Below are 18,546 nucleotides of genomic sequence, written 5' to 3'. Positions count from 1 at the left end.
TTGAATGGTACATGTGTCTACATTAACGAACAGTGCTGCTTACTGGATTCTAAGACCGCTTTGAAATGGCAAGTATGCAATCACTGAACAGAGAGAAAGATAAAAAAATCTTGCACATGCACAGAGCACAGTCTATGGTGCAACGTATTTTGTTTGACCAAGGCATAATTTCATGAAGCTGTCAAAGAGCAAATTCTGCTATGCAAAATTCTTAGCTAATCGCTAAAAACCAGCAGGACATCAGTCGAAACAATGTCAACTCTATCGCCCGTTAGCTGTCAGACATTTCTTTCGGCTGTTTGGATTCTTCTGTGCAAAATCTCTTGCTTATTGCTAAGAAACCAGCAGGGCACCAGTTAAATACACTTTCAACTATGTGGCCCTTTATAACTGGTAACCTACTTCTGCTACATTTTTGTCCTTACCAGCTTTATGCAATCTAAGCCAAGATAAAATATCCGTAAAAATACCCAAAACCAAAAATAAAACACAGACAATCTTACATTTTGACTGTGGGTCTAGGCAACTACATGTGTCAATCTGACATACATATAATAAAGATTTAGGATATGTGCAACAACCAGTTTTCTTTAGGTTCAGTAAAATGTACTATTTCAGACAATGAATACAATGTAAACAACTCTAATGAAACATTGAAGAGAAATAATGGTTGCTGATCCCTTATCTTTGACAGAAATAAAAAGAAAGAAAAACAAAAATTTTATGATAAGGACAGTTCCAGAATCCCAGCCCATCTTTTCAAATCAGCAAAAAGGTTTGCTAGTTGACAATTCAGTAACCTGACCGAAAAACACGGAAATTACTTTTGTTTTCCCTCAATGCAACTTACTTTGACGCTTTCTTGCTGTCGCCCGCCGTGACTGCTGTGAGTTTACGACACCTGTAGTTCTCGTAGTGCACGTTGTTCGTTACGTCTTTCAGGTCTTGCATGTGTGTCCGGATCAGCATGTTACGCAGCGGGATGAAGTCACAATGCTCTAAGTTTTCAACTACAAGAAAAGTAAAAGATAAAAAAAGGTTTCAAATTGAAGGTATAGACCTTTATCACGCTGTCTCCATCTTGGTCGTGTTCCCTGTTTCCATAACAGTAATGACTAACATTCATTGCACAAACATGGCACCAGACTATTATTTCGTCCAGCCTCAGTTTGGTTACAATGAGTTGGGATGGAGTAAAATCAAGATGGCCACACCGTGATAAAGGTCTCTACATTTTGTAATTACTCTTCCTGTTGGTATGGAAGACTACAGCAGCTTTCGATAGTATAAAGCATTTTAAAGCAATTACACACTTTCGGTACAGGAAAAAAAAAAAAAGTTCACAGATTTACAAATAATTTACAGGGTTTACACAAGGTAATGGTGAAAGACTTCTCTTGAAATATTAGTCCATGAAATGCTTTACTTTTTGAGAAAACATCAAAACAATATCAATTCTCGATTCTTTATTAACACATGTCATGACACAGCGAAACGTGCAGAAACAAGAGTGGGATTTCCCGTTATTTTCTCCTGACTCAGACGACCGATTGAGCCTAAATTTTCACAGGTTTATTATTTTGTATATAAGTTGTGATACACGAAGTGTAAGAATTGGACAATACTGTTTACCAAAAGTGTATAATGGCTTTAAGAAACATTTCACTTTGAAGTAATGTGGTAAAGAAAAACAAAATGTACATCAGTTTTTATGGCCCAAAATGTGAACGCCCGCCTCAAATTTCCTGTGAATGCGATACAAATCTTTATGTCACAGGGCTGTTTTCGAAGCAAATGTTTTGCGGAAGTTGAGCACATTTCAACTGATGCAAATGACTTGTTGCGATTTTTTGACGTCAAAATTTGATCAAAATTTGATGGTATTTGTCCCTGGGAGAAAAACCCTTAGTTCCCTCAATGACATTTAAACCGCTCCTGTCTACCTTCAGCAACTCCCCATGGATATTGGCGACCCCTGACCCTCTTTCCATTCGCTTCCAAGATCATGTTGCTACCTACAACTGCAAACGGCACCCGTTCCTGAAACACACAAAATTAACGCAAACATTACAATCTACATCTTTCAATGATAAAATATACACCGACCACTAACCTTTATTTTTTAAACCCCAAAATTTTAAGAAATTGTATACAATAATTTTTCCTCCACTGCTAGTTTAACTATCTTTGAGAGCTAAAAAACCCAACAGTTTACCAGTCAAATGAGCAAATAAAAAAACTTGTGTTCCGACAAGTAATTCAAAGACATGCAAGATGCAGTTTATAAATTACTTGTCGATGGTTCCAGATTTATTTCAGTGCTAGGGAGTGAGTTGTCATTGCTTAAAAAAATAAAAAAAACCTGGGTCCAGGATCCACATTTTAGGAGATATATGTTGAAATGCTGACATTCCAACCTTTATGTAACCTGGGGTGGATTTCACAAAGAGTTAGGACTAGTCTTATCTCGAGTAAGGCTTAGGACTAGCCATGCAATTTGTATATCTCCTAGGACTAGTCCTAAGTTAGGACTAGTCCTAACTCTTTGTGAAATCGACCCCTGGAATATTTACACAAGTGTTAGAACAGTATCCTACCAGAGAGCAGTTTTGATACATGTAACTAAAGAAAACAACAGCTTTTGTTGCTGTTGTTGTTTTGTCTGGACAGGCTTAAAAAATGCATGAATTCAGGTAAAATACATCATTCCTACATGTACCTGTGCCAAACAAATGCATTATTTATAAACAAAATAAAAAACTCTCTGGCTAGACAGCTGACAGTTGGGACCAGCTGTTACTAACTCACAGCCAATTCAAGTCAACCATTTAGCATAAAGATTGGTTGACATGAACTACTTAAAGGGTCTATGTACTTTTTGTAGGACAAAAAACACAACGTCCACAGATTTACATTAAACTTACACAGTTTGAAGATAATGATAGTAGAAAGCTTCCCTGAAAATATTACGTGCTGAGGTGCTGTACTTTTTGAAAAATGAATAAAATAATGTCTCAAAAACAATTTTTGTCTCTGTGATCACGAGACAAAAAATATTTACGCATGTAAAAACATATTTTCATGACATTGTTTTACTCATTTTTATAAAACTACAGCACCTCAGCAACTAATATTTTAAGGTATGCTTTCTACTATCATTATCTTCAAACAGTGTAAGTTTAATGTAAATCTGTGGACACTGTGTTATGTGTTACAAAAAGTACCCGAACTCCTTTAACACATCATAAAAACTGGTTAACTGAGGAATATGTTTTTGCAATTTTTGTTTTAGCCTAGCATCTCTATTGAACCCAAGTAAAAAAAATGTGTGTACAAAAACAGGTTAACTGAGGAGTATGTTTTGCAATTTTTGTTTGAGCCTAGCATCTCTTTTGAACCCAAGTAAAAAAAAATGTGTGTACAAAAACAGGCCTGATACTCAACGGATGCCCCATGCCATTGCCTCCATAAAGTATCAGGGGTCGATTTCACAAAGAGTTAGGACTAGTCCTAACTTAGGACTAGTTCTAGGAGATATCAAAAACGTATGGCTAGTCCTAACTTAGGACTAGTCCTAGGAGATATGAAAAATGTATGGCTATTCCCAAGTTACGACGAGTAACTGGTCCTAACTCGAGATAAGACTAGTCTTAACTCTTTGTGAAATCCACCCCAGGCCTGTTTATCAATGGTGACACTCTATCTGGGATGAAATATATTACAAAGGTGGATGGGAACTGGAGACCACTGAATGGTTGAGAGCTTTGCTTTGAAATGAAAAAAATACAAAACAAACAAAAAACAACAAAAAAACAAGCAAACAAACAAACAACAAACTTGATATGAGATGGACCACTAGCAGACAAACAACCAATGAGCCATTATTTTGGGCCAAAGTTAATTTAAATACATGCAGGGAATGATTTCGCTCAGCAAACTACATAAATAAGACGGCACATGTGAAATACGCTTAACGTAAGCATGGAACTCCCTGCTTCCATAAGCGCCAATTCTTTGCTTACAGTAAAGCAGAGCCATACAAATTGGGCACTGTTGCTAGTTCACATCAGGACTAAGCTTGTCCTATATAGTGTACTTCCAGCCGATGTCTAGGTTTTACATACACACATACAATATTCAGACAAAAACAGCACACAGTGAATCCATTAAAGCGTGGTAACATCAAACGGTAAAACGTTTAGTGAAGCAATGGGTATCATGCAAAACACTTAACCGACTGAAAAGATGTTTAAATTGTACCAACCATCTTAGGTGATTAGCCTCACGATAAGGATAATAATTCAAAAACATTACCCTAAGTAATTTAGCAGATAATATTGCTTCTAACAGGATACCAAGCCACACAGGGTACATGTGACATGGTATTTTGGCTAGTATCTGTATTTTGTATTAGCAAAACTGTTTAACATGTACTACTTTATTGTGTTTAAAGGCAGTGGACACTATTGGTAATTGTCAAAGACTAGCCTTTATAGTTGGTGTATCTCAACAATATACATAAAATAACAAACATGTGAAAATTTGAGCTCAATCGGTCATCAAACTTGCAAATAATAATGAAAGAAAAACAACCCTTGCAACACGAAGTTGTGTGCGTTTAGATGGTTGATTTCGAGACCTCAAGTTCTAAACTTGAGTCTCAAAATCAAATTCATGGAAAATTACTTCTTTCTCAAAAACTGTGGCACTTCAGAGGGAGCCGTTTCTCACAATATTTTATACCATCAACCTCTCCCCATTACACGTCATCAAGAAAGGTTTTATGCCAATAATTATTTTGAGTAATTACCAATAGTGTCCCCTGCCTTTAAGCAGGATACCAAGCCACACATGTGTGACATGGTATTTTGGCTAGTATCGGTATTTTGTATTAGCAAAACTGGTTTACAGGTACTACTTTATTGTGTTTAAGCAGCTCCATGCAATTGAGGTTCCCACTTCCAAAATGTATAAATAAATCTATTTTGAAAAGTGACTTGTGAATGTTTGGGACTGTTGTGCATGCTGAGTATAAGGATCCTAATCTGACTAATACAAAAAGTGCGAATGGAGGCATCAAAACAGGGGAGGATCGGCAGTGCATTGACAAACAAGCTTTGAGAACATGGATACCGGTTTGTACGGTGCTAACAACTAATGGCGTTCATAAACACACACACACGGCAAAACTGCACAGCTACTTACACGCTTTTGAAGTTGGGAGTGAGTGATTTTTTTTTTTTCACGAAAGAAAAAAAGAAAAGGAAAGAAATTAATGTGAGGTAAAACTGACAGTGAGAGATGAAAAATGTACCCTTTGTCGTAGATGCTGATATTTCCGAAACGAAAAGAAGAGTTAGGATGAGTGAAATTGTTTTGTTTTAAAATCACATTTTTGAAATCGATACATAAGGGTTACAGGAATCTTTGGGAAGCTAAATAGGTCTAACAAGGGCCCAATTTCATAAAGCTGTTTTGCAGAAAACGTTTGCTAAGCAGAAAATTCAGTTTGCAAAAAATTTGGCTAAGCAGAAAGTTCTGGTAATCAAGTAATGAATGGGGTGCCACTCACAACAATGGTAAATGTATGGTATTTTAGCTGGTATCCTAAATTTGCTAAGCATGAATAATATGTGCTTAGCAAGTTCTTTGTGCTTACAGGCTTTATGAAATTGGGCCCAGAAAGGGAGAGGGGGCAGTGTCTACATAAAAAGTGTGTGAGGTAAATTAAAAGTGGAAACAATCACAAGCTTATTTTAAACCAATTGTTGACCCCTTGCAGACGTGAACGCACACTACGCAAAATGCCTGCCTACCATTTTCATCATTTTGACGGGGTGAACTTTTTTAGGTACATTTTTATTTACAAAATGGCAGATGGTAGGCATGTTTAAAGCCCAGTTCATATTCCCTGTGAATGCAAATACACATTTTGACGTCGCAAATTCGCAACGAATAATTCTCAACAGTTCAACTGTTTAATTCCTGCAAAACATTTGCTGCAAAAGCAGCCATGTGACGTCAAAATTTGCTTCGTATTCGCAGAAAGTGCAAGGGGTTAATAGGATGAAAAAAAATTTACAAATGGGAGAGGGGAAGTAAACAAGAACAAAGGCATGCACAAGAGAATATTGTAATCAGCTCCCTGGCCTGGAATTAAACAAAGGTCATGGCCTCTGTTAAAGACACTGGACACTATTGGTAATTGTCAAAGACAAGTCTTCACAGTTGGTGTATCTCAAGACAAGTCTTTTCACTTGGTGTATCTCAAGACAAGTCTTCTTACTTGGTGTATCTCAACTCAACATAAGCATACAACATTAAGCCTGTGAAAATTTGAGGTAAATTGGTCGTTCAAGTTGCAAGATAACAATGAAAGAAAGAAACACCCTTGTCACATGAAGTTGTGTGCTTTCAGACGCTTGATTTTGAGACCTCAAATTCTAGAAACCGAGGTCTCAAAATCAAATTTGTGGAAAATTACTTTTCTCAAAAACTACATCTCTTCAGAGGGAGTTGTTTCTCACAATGTTTTATACTATCAACCTCTCCCCATTACTCGTTAACAAGAAAGGTTTTATGCTAATAATTATTTTGAGTAATAACCAATAGTGTCCACTGGCTTTAACAGAAAAATGATAGATTTAACGATTATAGATTTTTTTTTTTTTAAATAGCCCAGCTGGTTGTCGTTCAGAGGGAGTTGTTTCTCACAATGTTTTATACCATCAACCTCTCCCCATTACTCGTTAACAAGAAAGGTTTTATGCTAATAATTATTTTGAGTAATTACCAATAGCGTCCCTTGCCTTCAAGGAACACCACCCTAAACATAAATACAGTCAAGTTAAATGTTCTGTAAAAAGTTAGGCACTTCTTTCATTATCTGTTTTGTAACGGTAAACCGAGTGCATTTTAAACATGCAGCAAAACCAAGAACATAAATGTGTGTTTAAACAAATATACACTATAAAAATACACCCCACTGAATGTGTTTATCTTTCAGGTAATGTTCGACTTGGGGTGGACATTCCAGGTTGGTATGAACATAAACAGGAAATGAGCCGGAGATCATTTATCATTGCTTGTTCAGCTTTCGATACGTTGAGGCTCAAGTACAAGAGAGAGATGAGTTTACCTAATTTTCTATCTTAACAATTGTCTGGGTTCTATGATAATCACAAACAAATGAATTTATAAAAACTACTTCTTTGGTTTGAGTCTATTTTGATGAATTGATGATAATAATATTTATAATGAAGAGCATTCATATAGCGTCAAAATCTGCCTAAAAAGATGCTCAAGACACTTCCATGATCTATGGAAAATATGTTTCCCACTACTTAACAACTCCTCGGCAGATCCCTGCCACTGTTTAATACACACAGTCCAACCTAGGCTTGCTCACAGTGTTCTTTAAAACATGTATTATGCTGAGTAAATTGTATGAATGTAACAACGATGCCACCTCTTTAACACTGTGTGGATATATTTATATGCCATCAATCAACAAATCAGATTTTGCATGTGTCCATATTTAGGCATGTTCATGTGAACGCAGATGTCATTTCCATGCAATGCAAACAGCTTAGAGAATAAAAGTGTAGAAATGGGACTCACTTTTTCACTATACATTAGGATTGATACTTGCCGACATCAAAAACAGCCAATAAAAACTTCAATCACAAAGAGGGAATAGTGTCATTATAAAATGCTTGAAAGCAAACTCGCTAGGCTGCTAGATTCCAAGAGCTCTTAACATTTATTTGTCAAAAAAATTTCAGGGACAAATAAACAGTGGGGCTGTGGATCGGAATTTTGTGAGGAATGTGATGAGTTATTGCCCTGTCAGTTACTCCTGGCCATGGCTTGGGAACAGAAGCTGATGGGATGCGACTGTGTTGAGATGAAGTGCAAATATTGTGATATTTGCTATCACGTATCTCTCTACTGGTATTAAAGACACTGGACACTATTGGTAATTGTCAAAGACCTGGCTTCTCACTTGGTGTATCTGAACATGCATAAAAATAACAAACCTGTGAAAATTTGAACTCAATTGGAAGTTGCGAGATAACAATTAAGGAAAAGACACCCTTGTCACAGGAAGTTGTGTGCTTTCAGAAACTTAATTTCGAGACCTCACAATCTAATTCTGAGGTCTCAAAATCAAATTCGTGGAAAATTACTTCTTTTTTGCACACTCTGTTCCTTAAGAGGGAGCTGTTTCTCAAAATGTTTTATACCATCAACCTCTCCCCATTACTCGTTACCATGTATGATTTTATGCAAATAATTATTTTGTGTAATTACCAATTAGTGTTCACTGCCTTTAAAGTTGCATCCCACAGTTTTCATAGAAATGTTATTGTTAACATTTATTTGTTTTCCTCAGAGTGAGTTTTGACAGATGATGTAATTTGAACAACAAAAAACGCACAAAATACATGTAACAATTGTGTACCTGGCCACGGGTGTGAAGTGATGTTTGGGCTACAAAAATAAGGGCCTTGAGTACAACAATTTGATGGCATTTTTTTTTATCAGTTTAAAAAAAAAAAGGTTTTCAGTGACTTCTTTTCAGAGGGAAATATTTCACAGAAAACATGGTTCTCGTATGAAATTCATAACCAGTAAGCTTTCAGACTAAAATCGTACAATATTTGTTTGTTTTTCGATACCAATCTGTATTGATACCTTTAATACTGGCTGTGTGAATATTTTATATTAAGTGGTCTATGCAACTGTGATGGTTCTACACATATTTCATAAACCAGTCTATAATTAGAATACAAATTAATGGCTCTGGGCTGGTGAGATTCTGAAATTCTTAGGATATTTTTTGATGCAAATAGACTGCCCTAAAAGTTTTTTTTTAAATGAAGAAATCATTGGGTGTAGATTTTGGTGTCTCTGGCATGGTTGGCTGCATTTAATTTGCGCCACAAAAGCTTATTATTAAAGGCAGTGGACACTATTGGTAATGACTCAAAATAATTATAAGCATATAACCTTTCTTGGTGACGAGTAATGGGGAGAGGTTGATGGTATAACACATTGTGAGAAACGGCTCCCTCTGAAGTGCCTTAGTTTTTGAGAAAGAAGTAATTTTTCTTGATTTCGAGACCTCAGATTTAGAACTTGAGGTCTAGAAATCAACCATCTAAATGCACACAACTTTGTGTGACAAGGGTGTTTTTTTCCTTTCATTATTATCTCGCAAGTTCGATGACCGATTGAGCTCAAATTTTCACAGGTTTGTTATTTTTCGCATATGTTGAGATACACCAATTGTGAAGGCTAGTCTTTGACAATTACCAATAGTGTCCACTGCCTTTAAACTGTTACAAGGCTCTACAATGCTAAATGGATACATGTTGTGGTTTCAACCATTTGTACATAATCTGCCTTGTCATTTTGTCAAGTGATTCTTTAGATTTTTAAATTATTGTATATTGTATATTTCTCTTAATATTTTTATATGGAGCTGGTCTGCCGTTGTAATTGCCTGCAAAGGATGATTAAAGTTTCTTGAATTGAATTGAATTGAATGTAAAGTGGGTATTGTAATTTCAGACTTAGCTCTGCATAGTCGGATTTTGGGATGCCCCTTCTTGTTTGAAAAGGCCTAGATAATTACTGTCTATTATTATTATTGTTTTAAAAACTTTGGTCATGTTTTTAATGCTTTGGTTAATCCTGTCTAACTGAACCGACAAAGCCCTTAGTTTTAAAAGTTACGTCATGTTTTTATGCTATGGTTAATCCTGTCTAACTGAACTGACAAAGCCCTTAGTTTTAAAAGTTCAGTCATGTTTTTATGTTTTGAATAATCCTGGACTAACTGAACCGGCAACAACCTTAGTTTGAAATAAACCCAAATCCCTTGATATTTATATCTAAGACAGTGTTTTGAAAACATTAAAAAAAAGGAATGTCTCACTTCAGGGGTGAATATTCCATGTTGGAATAAAAAAATACACAAATTCTGAGCAGTGCCAGAACACACGAGCGAAAATGAACATGTTTTCGTTTTCAAAGATCAAAAGTTTTTATTTTGATGGTTGTATCAGATGATGGTTCCAGCATAGGATAAATGAAAATAGAAGTAACACTGAAACTCTTGGCTGCTCAAGCGCTACATGTACAAACAGTCAAATGAAATTACATGAAATTGGAACAAAGTTGGTGGGTACGCAATTCTAATATATAATGGCTGACCAGTTATGTAGATCAAGGTTAGAATTGGGGGGCGGGAGTGGCGATCTTTGTTGTGTTAATCCAAATTCCATTTTTCTTCCAAACCTTGGTCTAGTAGACTACTTTATAAACATCCTCATCTATATATTAAATTCCATCTAATTAACCATCATTCATTCCCCAACAGGCCGTAACATGCAGTGCAACACATTTAGAAAACCCTCAAATTTATTCATCACACCAAGTAAATGAAATCACCAAGTGCAAGTTAAAAATATTCCAAGCACCAAAAAAAAAAAAAACCAGAGCAAACCTAAAACACACCCATGCATGCTGAGAAAGTTATCTAAAAGAGAAATACACACTAAGTGTTACAGACAGTTCCATTGTCAACAGCCTCATAGGACCATCGTACAAAGTAACATGACACCAACTGATTAAGACAAACAGTAGAGAAAAGAACAACAAGATACTGGAGAACACATTTTCCCAAAACCAAACTGAACACCAAGAAAACAATTCGAGGTATGCAAGGCACACTGAGGGTTATCGTCAGATACTGTTGTTACACCCAAAAGCTGTTTGTGTTCTTTTGACTGGACTTTGACAAAACCATATCGGTTCCCATGCACATTAACAGAATCATTCAGACAAGATTTCCGACACCTGTGCTCAATGTTTTGTGAGTCACGGTGAAATTACCCTAATAATGCTCTGACGATTCTTTTTTTTTTAGAAATCATCACCTAGAAATAATAATAGACTGCTAATGTTTCCTGCGAAACCTGGGCTTGAATTCAAAAACAAAAACGGGATTTCCCATCGTACTTGTCAAGTTCTAGACATATTAACTTAATGCAAGTGGAAATGCAAGTCAGTTGATAGAACACACACGCTGTTAATCCGACACTGAGTAAACAACTAACCACACCAAACAGTCAAGTTTATGTGCTTAGTTTATAAACAGACCAAATGTTTACATAACCACAGAGTAATATTCATACATGTTAAATTTGTGTTGTTTTAAAGTCCATTATTTGCCTCAACTTGGTGGCAGAACAAAAAAACAAAACCTGTGAGTAGTTTTGAAAGGTACATCGTGGTATTTTCACAGTGCTTTGAAGTTGTGTGTGGTACTGTAGTGCTCGAGTCTGTAGTATGGAATGCCCTTCACACAGTGCAGTATTATTCCGACACTATGTGAAAGTATCCTGTTGTCCTTGTTTTTTTTTTAGCTGTCACTGTCACTGCTTTTTTTTTGTGGGGAGAACTGTGAAAAATCATTGCACAAAAGTATCTCATTGCTTCAAAAATTTACTCTTAGCAATGGACGCTTTAAACAACAGAAACTTGACGGCCGGAATTATTACTCTGGGGAAGAAAAGACAGTACACTCGGCCAGAACACAAACGGTTATTAACGTGCAATCACACTACCTTCAAACTGTTTGGGGTGTGCTCTTTATCTTTAGGTCCGTTCCTCCTCTGGTAAAGTGCGAGAATGAGGCAAAAGGGGAAGGAGGGGAGGGGGGGGGGTTGATGATGGAGCAAATGGAGGCAGGGAATGAGGGAATGAGAGACCAAGGTGCAGGGGTGCAGGGGTACAGGGCAGGGGTGCAGGGGTACAGGGCAGGGGTGCAGGGGTACAGGGCAGGGGTGCAGGGGTACAGGGCAGGGGTGCAGGGGTACAGGGCAGGGGTGCAGGGGTACAGGGCAGGGGTGCAGGGGTACAGGGCAGGGGTGCAGGGGTACAGGGCAGGGGTGCAGGGGTACAGGGCAGGGGTGCAGGGGTACAGGGCAGGGGTGCAGGGGTACAGGGCAGGGGTGCAGGGGTACAGGGCAGGGGTGCAGGGGTACAGGGCAGGGGTGCAGGGGTACAGGGCAGGGGTGCAGGGGTACAGGGCAGGGGTGCAGGGGTACAGGGCAGGGGTGCAGGGGTACAGGGCAGGGGTGCAGGGGTACAGGGCAGGGGTGCAGGGGTACAGGGCAGGGGTGCAGGGGTACAGGGCAGGGGTGCAGGGGTACAGGGCAGGGGTGCAGGGGTACAGGGCACGGGAGCAGGGTGCAGGGATACAGGACAGGGGTACAAGGTAGGGGTAAAGGGCAAGGGAATAGGGCAGATTTTCAGGGCAGGGGTGCGGGGCAGGCGTAAAGGACAGAGATTTGGGACAAGGCGCGGAACAAATAGGGCACAATGGGCAGGGAATGATGGTTGGATCCAGAAACAAACAAATAAAGGATATTATAGTGACAAAAATTGTTTATTGGGAGAGGGAGGGCGGTGGTTTAGGGTGAAGAGAGGGGTCAGGGGGATAGGTTTTTGGGGTAAGAAATTGGGGTCAGAAGAGCAGTGAGGGGGGAAAGGAAACCGTAGTGTTTTTTAGAAATGGTATTGATTGGAAAGGGTTATAGGGCGAGGTAAGTAACGGGATAGAAGCAGATAACATTTTTTAGGTGGAAAGGTAGTGGGTAAAAGTACAGGTGGAAAATGGGTACATGACACACAGGGGTTTAGGGGTCATAATTGGGGTATTGGTGAAGGGCAGGGGGTGTGACAGTAAGGGGATAAAAAGGGGAAAAACAAGAAATGGCAGAGTCAGCAAAAATGTTGCAGGCAAACAAACGGGTGCAAAGATGAACCTCTGTGAAATTCAAAAGCAGGTTAATGAACTTGTTCAAAATGTGGAATATTATTATGGAACTTTTGTTCAAAATGTTAAAAATAAAAATCACTGCAACGGGTGAAAGGTCAGATAAACAGCACGTGCTAAAAGAAATTACTCTGCATGAAAATATTAAATTATCGCCGCCATTGTAGCAGAAGTAGTTCGGTATTTAGAAGTAATAAATTAATAAAATATAAGCCGGAGCTTAAGGGAACAGGTATCAATGGTGCTAACAAAGTAGAAGTAGAACCATTAGCAGAAAGTCTTTACTCACAAAGAAAATGGAAACAACTTTTTTATACAATTGTTTTTGGTTTTTACCCTTAAGCACTGATTACTTGGTACTTTCCTAAGCTCTGTGGAAAAACCCACAAGCAAATCACACGGGTGGGATATTGCACCCCTGACCTTTGTATTGCTAGAGCAGATGTCTTACCAAAACTGTTTTTCTCCCAGATTTTTAAAGCCATTGGACCCTTTCGGTTCAGAAAAAAAAAAAAAAAGTTCACAGATTTACAAATAACTTACAGGGTTTACAGAAGGCAATGGTGAAAGACTTCTCTTAAAATATTATTCCATGAAATGCTTTACTTTTTGAGAAAACAGCAAAACAATATAAATTCTCGTTAACGAGAATTACGGATTTATTTTAAACACATGTCATGACACGGCGAAACAAGGGTGGGTTTTTCCGTTGTTTTCTCCCGACTCCGATGACCGATTGAGCCTAAATTTTCACAGGTTTGTTATTTGATATAGAAGTTGTGGTACACAAAGTGTGGGCCTTGGACAACACTGTTTACCGAAAGGGTCCAATGGCTTTAAGTACTGCTCCTTTGACCATTTTGTTCTATTCGACCTCTGGCCGTTACTTTTGAAATGTTTTTATTAACTAACAAACCAAATTTAAAAAAAAGATATAAGTGTGACATTTCTCATTCCGACTTGAAAAAAAAAAAAAAAAAATATTTAGAGGTAATTAAAAACTAAAGCTTAATACTTTTTTGTTCTACATTATGCTCTGAAACAGGCCAGCCCAGTGTTTTGTTTCCATTTACAACACTCAATTCGCAGACACCTGATCCCTGTGCCAAACTCAATACTGATTGATATTCTTCGTGCATTTCCTTCCACATACCATATAAGGTTGTTTTTTCTGGGGGTTTTTGTTTCATTTTTGTAATAAAAAGTTTCACAAAAGTTCACAGAGCAGGTTATGAAAGCAGAAATAAATACTTCTTTCTAGTAACAGGAAGCAAATCCTTGTAAAATGATTGTGACTAAAAACATGACAGATAAATAACCCTGCGAGATGCAAATAATGAGTGACTTTGCAAATGATAAATGAATTGTCATATTATGAAAAAGAAATAAAGATGTAATTGCAACTCTCCTGTGTACATTTGTAAATAATAATTAAAAAAATGAAAAATTTAATGACTCCTCAAGCCACAAATTTATTGGAAAGATATTCATATCCTGGCACCATTCCTTTTTTTTATTTTATACAAAAAGGAGTATCTCATTTGAGTAAATTCAATACAATTTTTTTGTCTTCAAAAATGAATGAAAAAGAGGTGGAAGGATACAGACATTTCCCAGATACATCTTATTGCCAACCATTTTTATCTTGTTTTGTAAACTGTACATTTCGGCTTCTAGCCGCTGTCTTGCAGTGTTTTAATAAATAAACCATGAACAATAATATTCTCCCCAGTCAACCCTTTATCAATCATAACTTTTAAAAATATATTGGTAAATTAGTTGACTTATTTACTTTTGTTTCCCAAAAAACTTGTAATATTCCAGCTTCTGTCACATGAATATTTGTTACAGCACAATTTAAAACATCAAATTGTCAACCACCGGTTCTTTTAAGAACCAGCACTTCTCACAAGAGATGGTGCTACCTCTAACATTACCTGGTTATACTCCCACCATGGAAAGTTTCAAATCCTACTTAATCAAATTGGCTTTGCGAATCTGTAGGGGGGGGGGGGGGGTATTTTTCTCTTTCTCTTAGTGTACTTACCATGGGAAGCTTTTTGTTTTCTTTGCTTTCTTCTTCCTCCTCTACGTCTGGGAATTCGTAAATCTTGATCTTGTTTTCGTCAATTTCTTTCATAATCTGAAATGAGATTTCAAGAGATAAATTGCCGAGACAAATAACAAGCAAGAATCTGTGCATAGCTGCTGTGTTCATGGGGGAAAAAAACTAGAAATACAACCTGGTATTGATTTCTCAAAGATGAGTTTGTTATCACACAGAATACGGATGCATCTGCGTTCCATAACCAAAATGATCACATTTTTTATAATACATTAACAGCTCTCCAATGCTCATTACCAAGTAAGTTTTGATGCGTAAAATTATTTTGAGTAACTACCAAATGTGTCCATTGCCTTAAAATATTTTTTAAGGGGGGGGGGGGGCATCATATTCTAAAGTCTTGCATGGAGTTTTCACTGCAGACAAAGGAATAGGTGACATTCTGTACTGACCCTTTTCTTGAAATCTCTGCACTCCTCCGGTGTCATTGTGTCTGCCTTGGCAATAAGTGGGATGATATTAACCTTGTCATGTAACCTCTTCATGAATTCAACGTCTAAGGGCTTTAATCTGCACAAAGAAACAAAACAGAACATCAAAGAAGTCATTATTTGAGGCATTTAGCCATTGGCAAGTCCAAGTGCAGGGAATGGTCCCCTCCCCCCCCCCCCCCAATTTTACATTTCATTGAAAGCCTTGAAAGAAAATTGCAAATGGTATTTAAACATTTTGAAAATGTGTTGTGGTTGGACAGAGAGGAAATTCTTCCAGTGGTGGTTTGGGAATCCTGAGTGCTGCGCGGGTTTTCCGGCACCGACCACTGTGGGCGAACCCTACCGTAATTAAAACTTAACTTATAAATTTATACTAGAGGCTCTTGCATTTGTGTACGAACTAAAGACATAGTCAGCTCAATGATTTGTCAACTCATTAAAAAATTATACCCTTTTATGAATTTGACATCTTATTAAAATAATACTCGACTTTAACCAAAGATAATAAGCGCCATGTAACTGAAACTATTTCAGTTAAACAGGAAATGTGGAGAGTTTTGTTATGAGTACTGAAATGACTGAATAATAGCACTTCATCTCACTTGTGGTGCCATTGCTTTATCAAAACTGCATTAAAGGAACACGTTGCCTTGGATCAGTCAAGTTGGTCTTTGAAAAGCGTCCTGTAACCGTTTGTTATAAAATCGATATGGTTAGAAAGATGTTGTAAAAGTAGAATACAATGATCTACACAAATATGCCTCGAAATTGGGTGGTTTTCGATTTACCTCGTCGACAAACACGGTCGGCCATTTATGGGATTCAAAACTTTGACTCCCATAAATGGCCGACCGTGTTAGTTCGCGACGTAAAATGAAAACCGTGCAATTTTGAGTGATACTTGTGTGGATCATTATATTCTACTTTTAAAACATCTTTCTAACCATATGCATTACATAACAAACGGTTTCAAACGCTTTTCATAGACCAACTCGTCCGATCCAAAGCAACGTGTTAGTTAATAAGCCTTTGGAACACCACAGCGGCTCAGGGCTGTATACTCCCCAGGGAGCTGAGAGAAATTAAAGAAATGTTATTTTTTGGCCCAATGACCAGGGCACCAATATAAAGCACATTGATACGGTATTTGTGAAATGCGCTACAGTATACAATGAATAAGAACTTGTTGTTATTTGTTAAAATAAAGCTCAGTGGATTCTTTCTCAGCCTTTCACCCATGAAGAGCCTCAGCATGGCTGAACTAACTGCGGCGACCCTACAGCGAGGCAAATTCACCCCTGCACCAGCCACACAACCCAGGAGAAGTGGGCGGTTGTAGCAGCCTACGATGATTGATGATGTAGATGGTGAGAGCAAGGTTTAAATTCCGCTTGAGAACCGAGCCTTGAATATGTATTTGGCTAACAGTCCTTATAGAGTGCAGGGGTTTTCCCACATTTAAAAAAAGTTTTCCTAACACTTATGTATCTAGGCCAAATCACACTTTTAAGTAAAAGGGCAACATTGTACATTCCAGGGTATTTTCTTACAGAACTGCGAATAATGAGGAAACCGGTATCATCTCTTAAAGGCAGTGGACACTATTTGTAATTGTCAAAGACTAGCTTTCACAGTTGTATATCTCAACATATGCATAAAATAACAAACCTGTTAAAATTTGAGCCCAATCGGTCATCAAAGTTGCGAGATAATAATGAAAGAAGAAAACACCCTTGTCACACGAAGTTGTGTGCGTTTAGATGGTTGATTTCGAGACCTCAAATTCTAAATCTGAGGTCTTGAAATCAAGTTCGTGGAAAATTACTTCTTTCTCCAAAACTATGGCACTTCAGAGGGAGCTGTTTCTCACAATGTTTTATACCACCAACCTCTCCCCATTACTTGTCACCAAGAAATGTTTTATGCTAATAATTATTTTGAGCAATTACCAATAGTGTCCACTGCCTTTAATCACATTGTTAACTTCATGTTTGTTGTAATTACCAAATAAAAATCAACACAACTCAACAAAGTTATTTTTTCCCCAAAAGAGAAACAAGCTGTACTTTGCAATTTCCATAAAATGTTCATGTTTTCATCCAAAAGCCTGATGTACAATTTGTGCCTGCAGAAAGACCACACAATGTTACAGGTCACAGGTATTGAACATTACTGTTGAGGGGGCACAATTTGTCTTTGGTAAGGGGATGAGGGAAATGTGAATTTGCGTTCAAGCCTTGCATAGGGCAAAGCAGCAAAATCTCAGGGCACCAATTCGGGACAATTGCTGTGGGTGCCATGGGTTAATCCGAGGTTCGAGGTCACATGGTCCATATTTCATGTGAATCAACCTTTATAACCCTGGGGTAGTCTGTATAAATGTGGAGCCCAGGTAAAAATGACAGAAATGATAATACAGGAATGACAGGTATGTGCGCAATGTCTCTACAGATTGAACATCTGACCCGCATCAACAATAACATTCGCTCGTTCCTGAAGCAGAGTACATTCTTGCCATTAGGTCTATGGTTTCCAGACTGTTTCTGTTGATTACAATGTAGAGTTCGAGAGGAAGAGGCTAGACCATTCTGAGAGAGTTGTCTTTAAAGGGAAGGTTCCATATTCTGCATCCAAAATATCTTTAGATTGAAAAAAAACTTTTGAGCCAATTTCAGGAAACGACATCAATAGCAGCCTTAGTGTCGATTCCTGGCACGCGAGTAATTATCCATGAATAAAGAGGAAAAGAGAAAACCGGTCGAGAAAAAAAAAGAAAATATTCCTATACCTTTGTACATAGAAAGTGAAGGAAAAAAAGAGGAAAATCAAAACCTCAACCATTCGGACATTGGGCTCCTCTTGTGCCAAAACCTATACATCCACATGTAAGTACACCATCACTCTCCCTTCTGTACCCTCCCACCACAACGACACACCCCTAATCCCACCCACTAAGAGAACACTCAGACAGCCTCCATCATGGTCACATCTACAATGAAAACCTTCTCTTCCGGTCAGGAAAGAATCTCTTAAAAGCCAAGCTCCCTTAGGACCACTTGTAAATTGTTTAGCCTAACCTGTTGACATTGGATACTTTGATAATGCTTTCCAGGCCAGCTGAAGTTAAAGTTCAACAA

General features: G+C 37.8%; 1 protein-coding gene across 4 annotated transcripts in view; it reads right to left on the bottom strand.

Moving 5' to 3' along the window:
• The window catches only part of LOC139934653 (septin-7-like), a 59,948-nt gene that overhangs the window by 12,143 nt on the left and 29,259 nt on the right, over positions 1 to 18,546 (bottom strand). For 2 of the 4 annotated variants that reach the window (XM_071928977.1, XM_071928976.1), the window contains exons 6-10: positions 15,368 to 15,485; positions 14,898 to 14,993; positions 11,637 to 11,684; positions 1,944 to 2,040; positions 851 to 1,010 (exon numbers count right to left, since the gene is read on the bottom strand). In XM_071928977.1, coding sequence (XP_071785078.1) covers positions 851 to 1,010; positions 1,944 to 2,040; positions 11,637 to 11,684; positions 14,898 to 14,993; positions 15,368 to 15,485 — 519 coding nt within the window. The remainder of the gene's footprint in view (positions 1 to 850; positions 1,011 to 1,943; positions 2,041 to 11,636; positions 11,685 to 14,897; positions 14,994 to 15,367; positions 15,486 to 18,546) is intronic. The other 2 variants (XM_071928979.1, XM_071928978.1) reach the window with 1 other exon arrangement.

This window comes from Asterias amurensis, chromosome 3 (genome assembly GCF_032118995.1).
Source record: "Asterias amurensis chromosome 3, ASM3211899v1".
Classification (NCBI taxonomy): Eukaryota; Metazoa; Echinodermata; class Asteroidea; order Forcipulatida; family Asteriidae; genus Asterias; species Asterias amurensis.
Note: the sequence above shows the minus strand (reverse complement) of the source record. Positions and strands in the feature narration are given on the sequence as shown.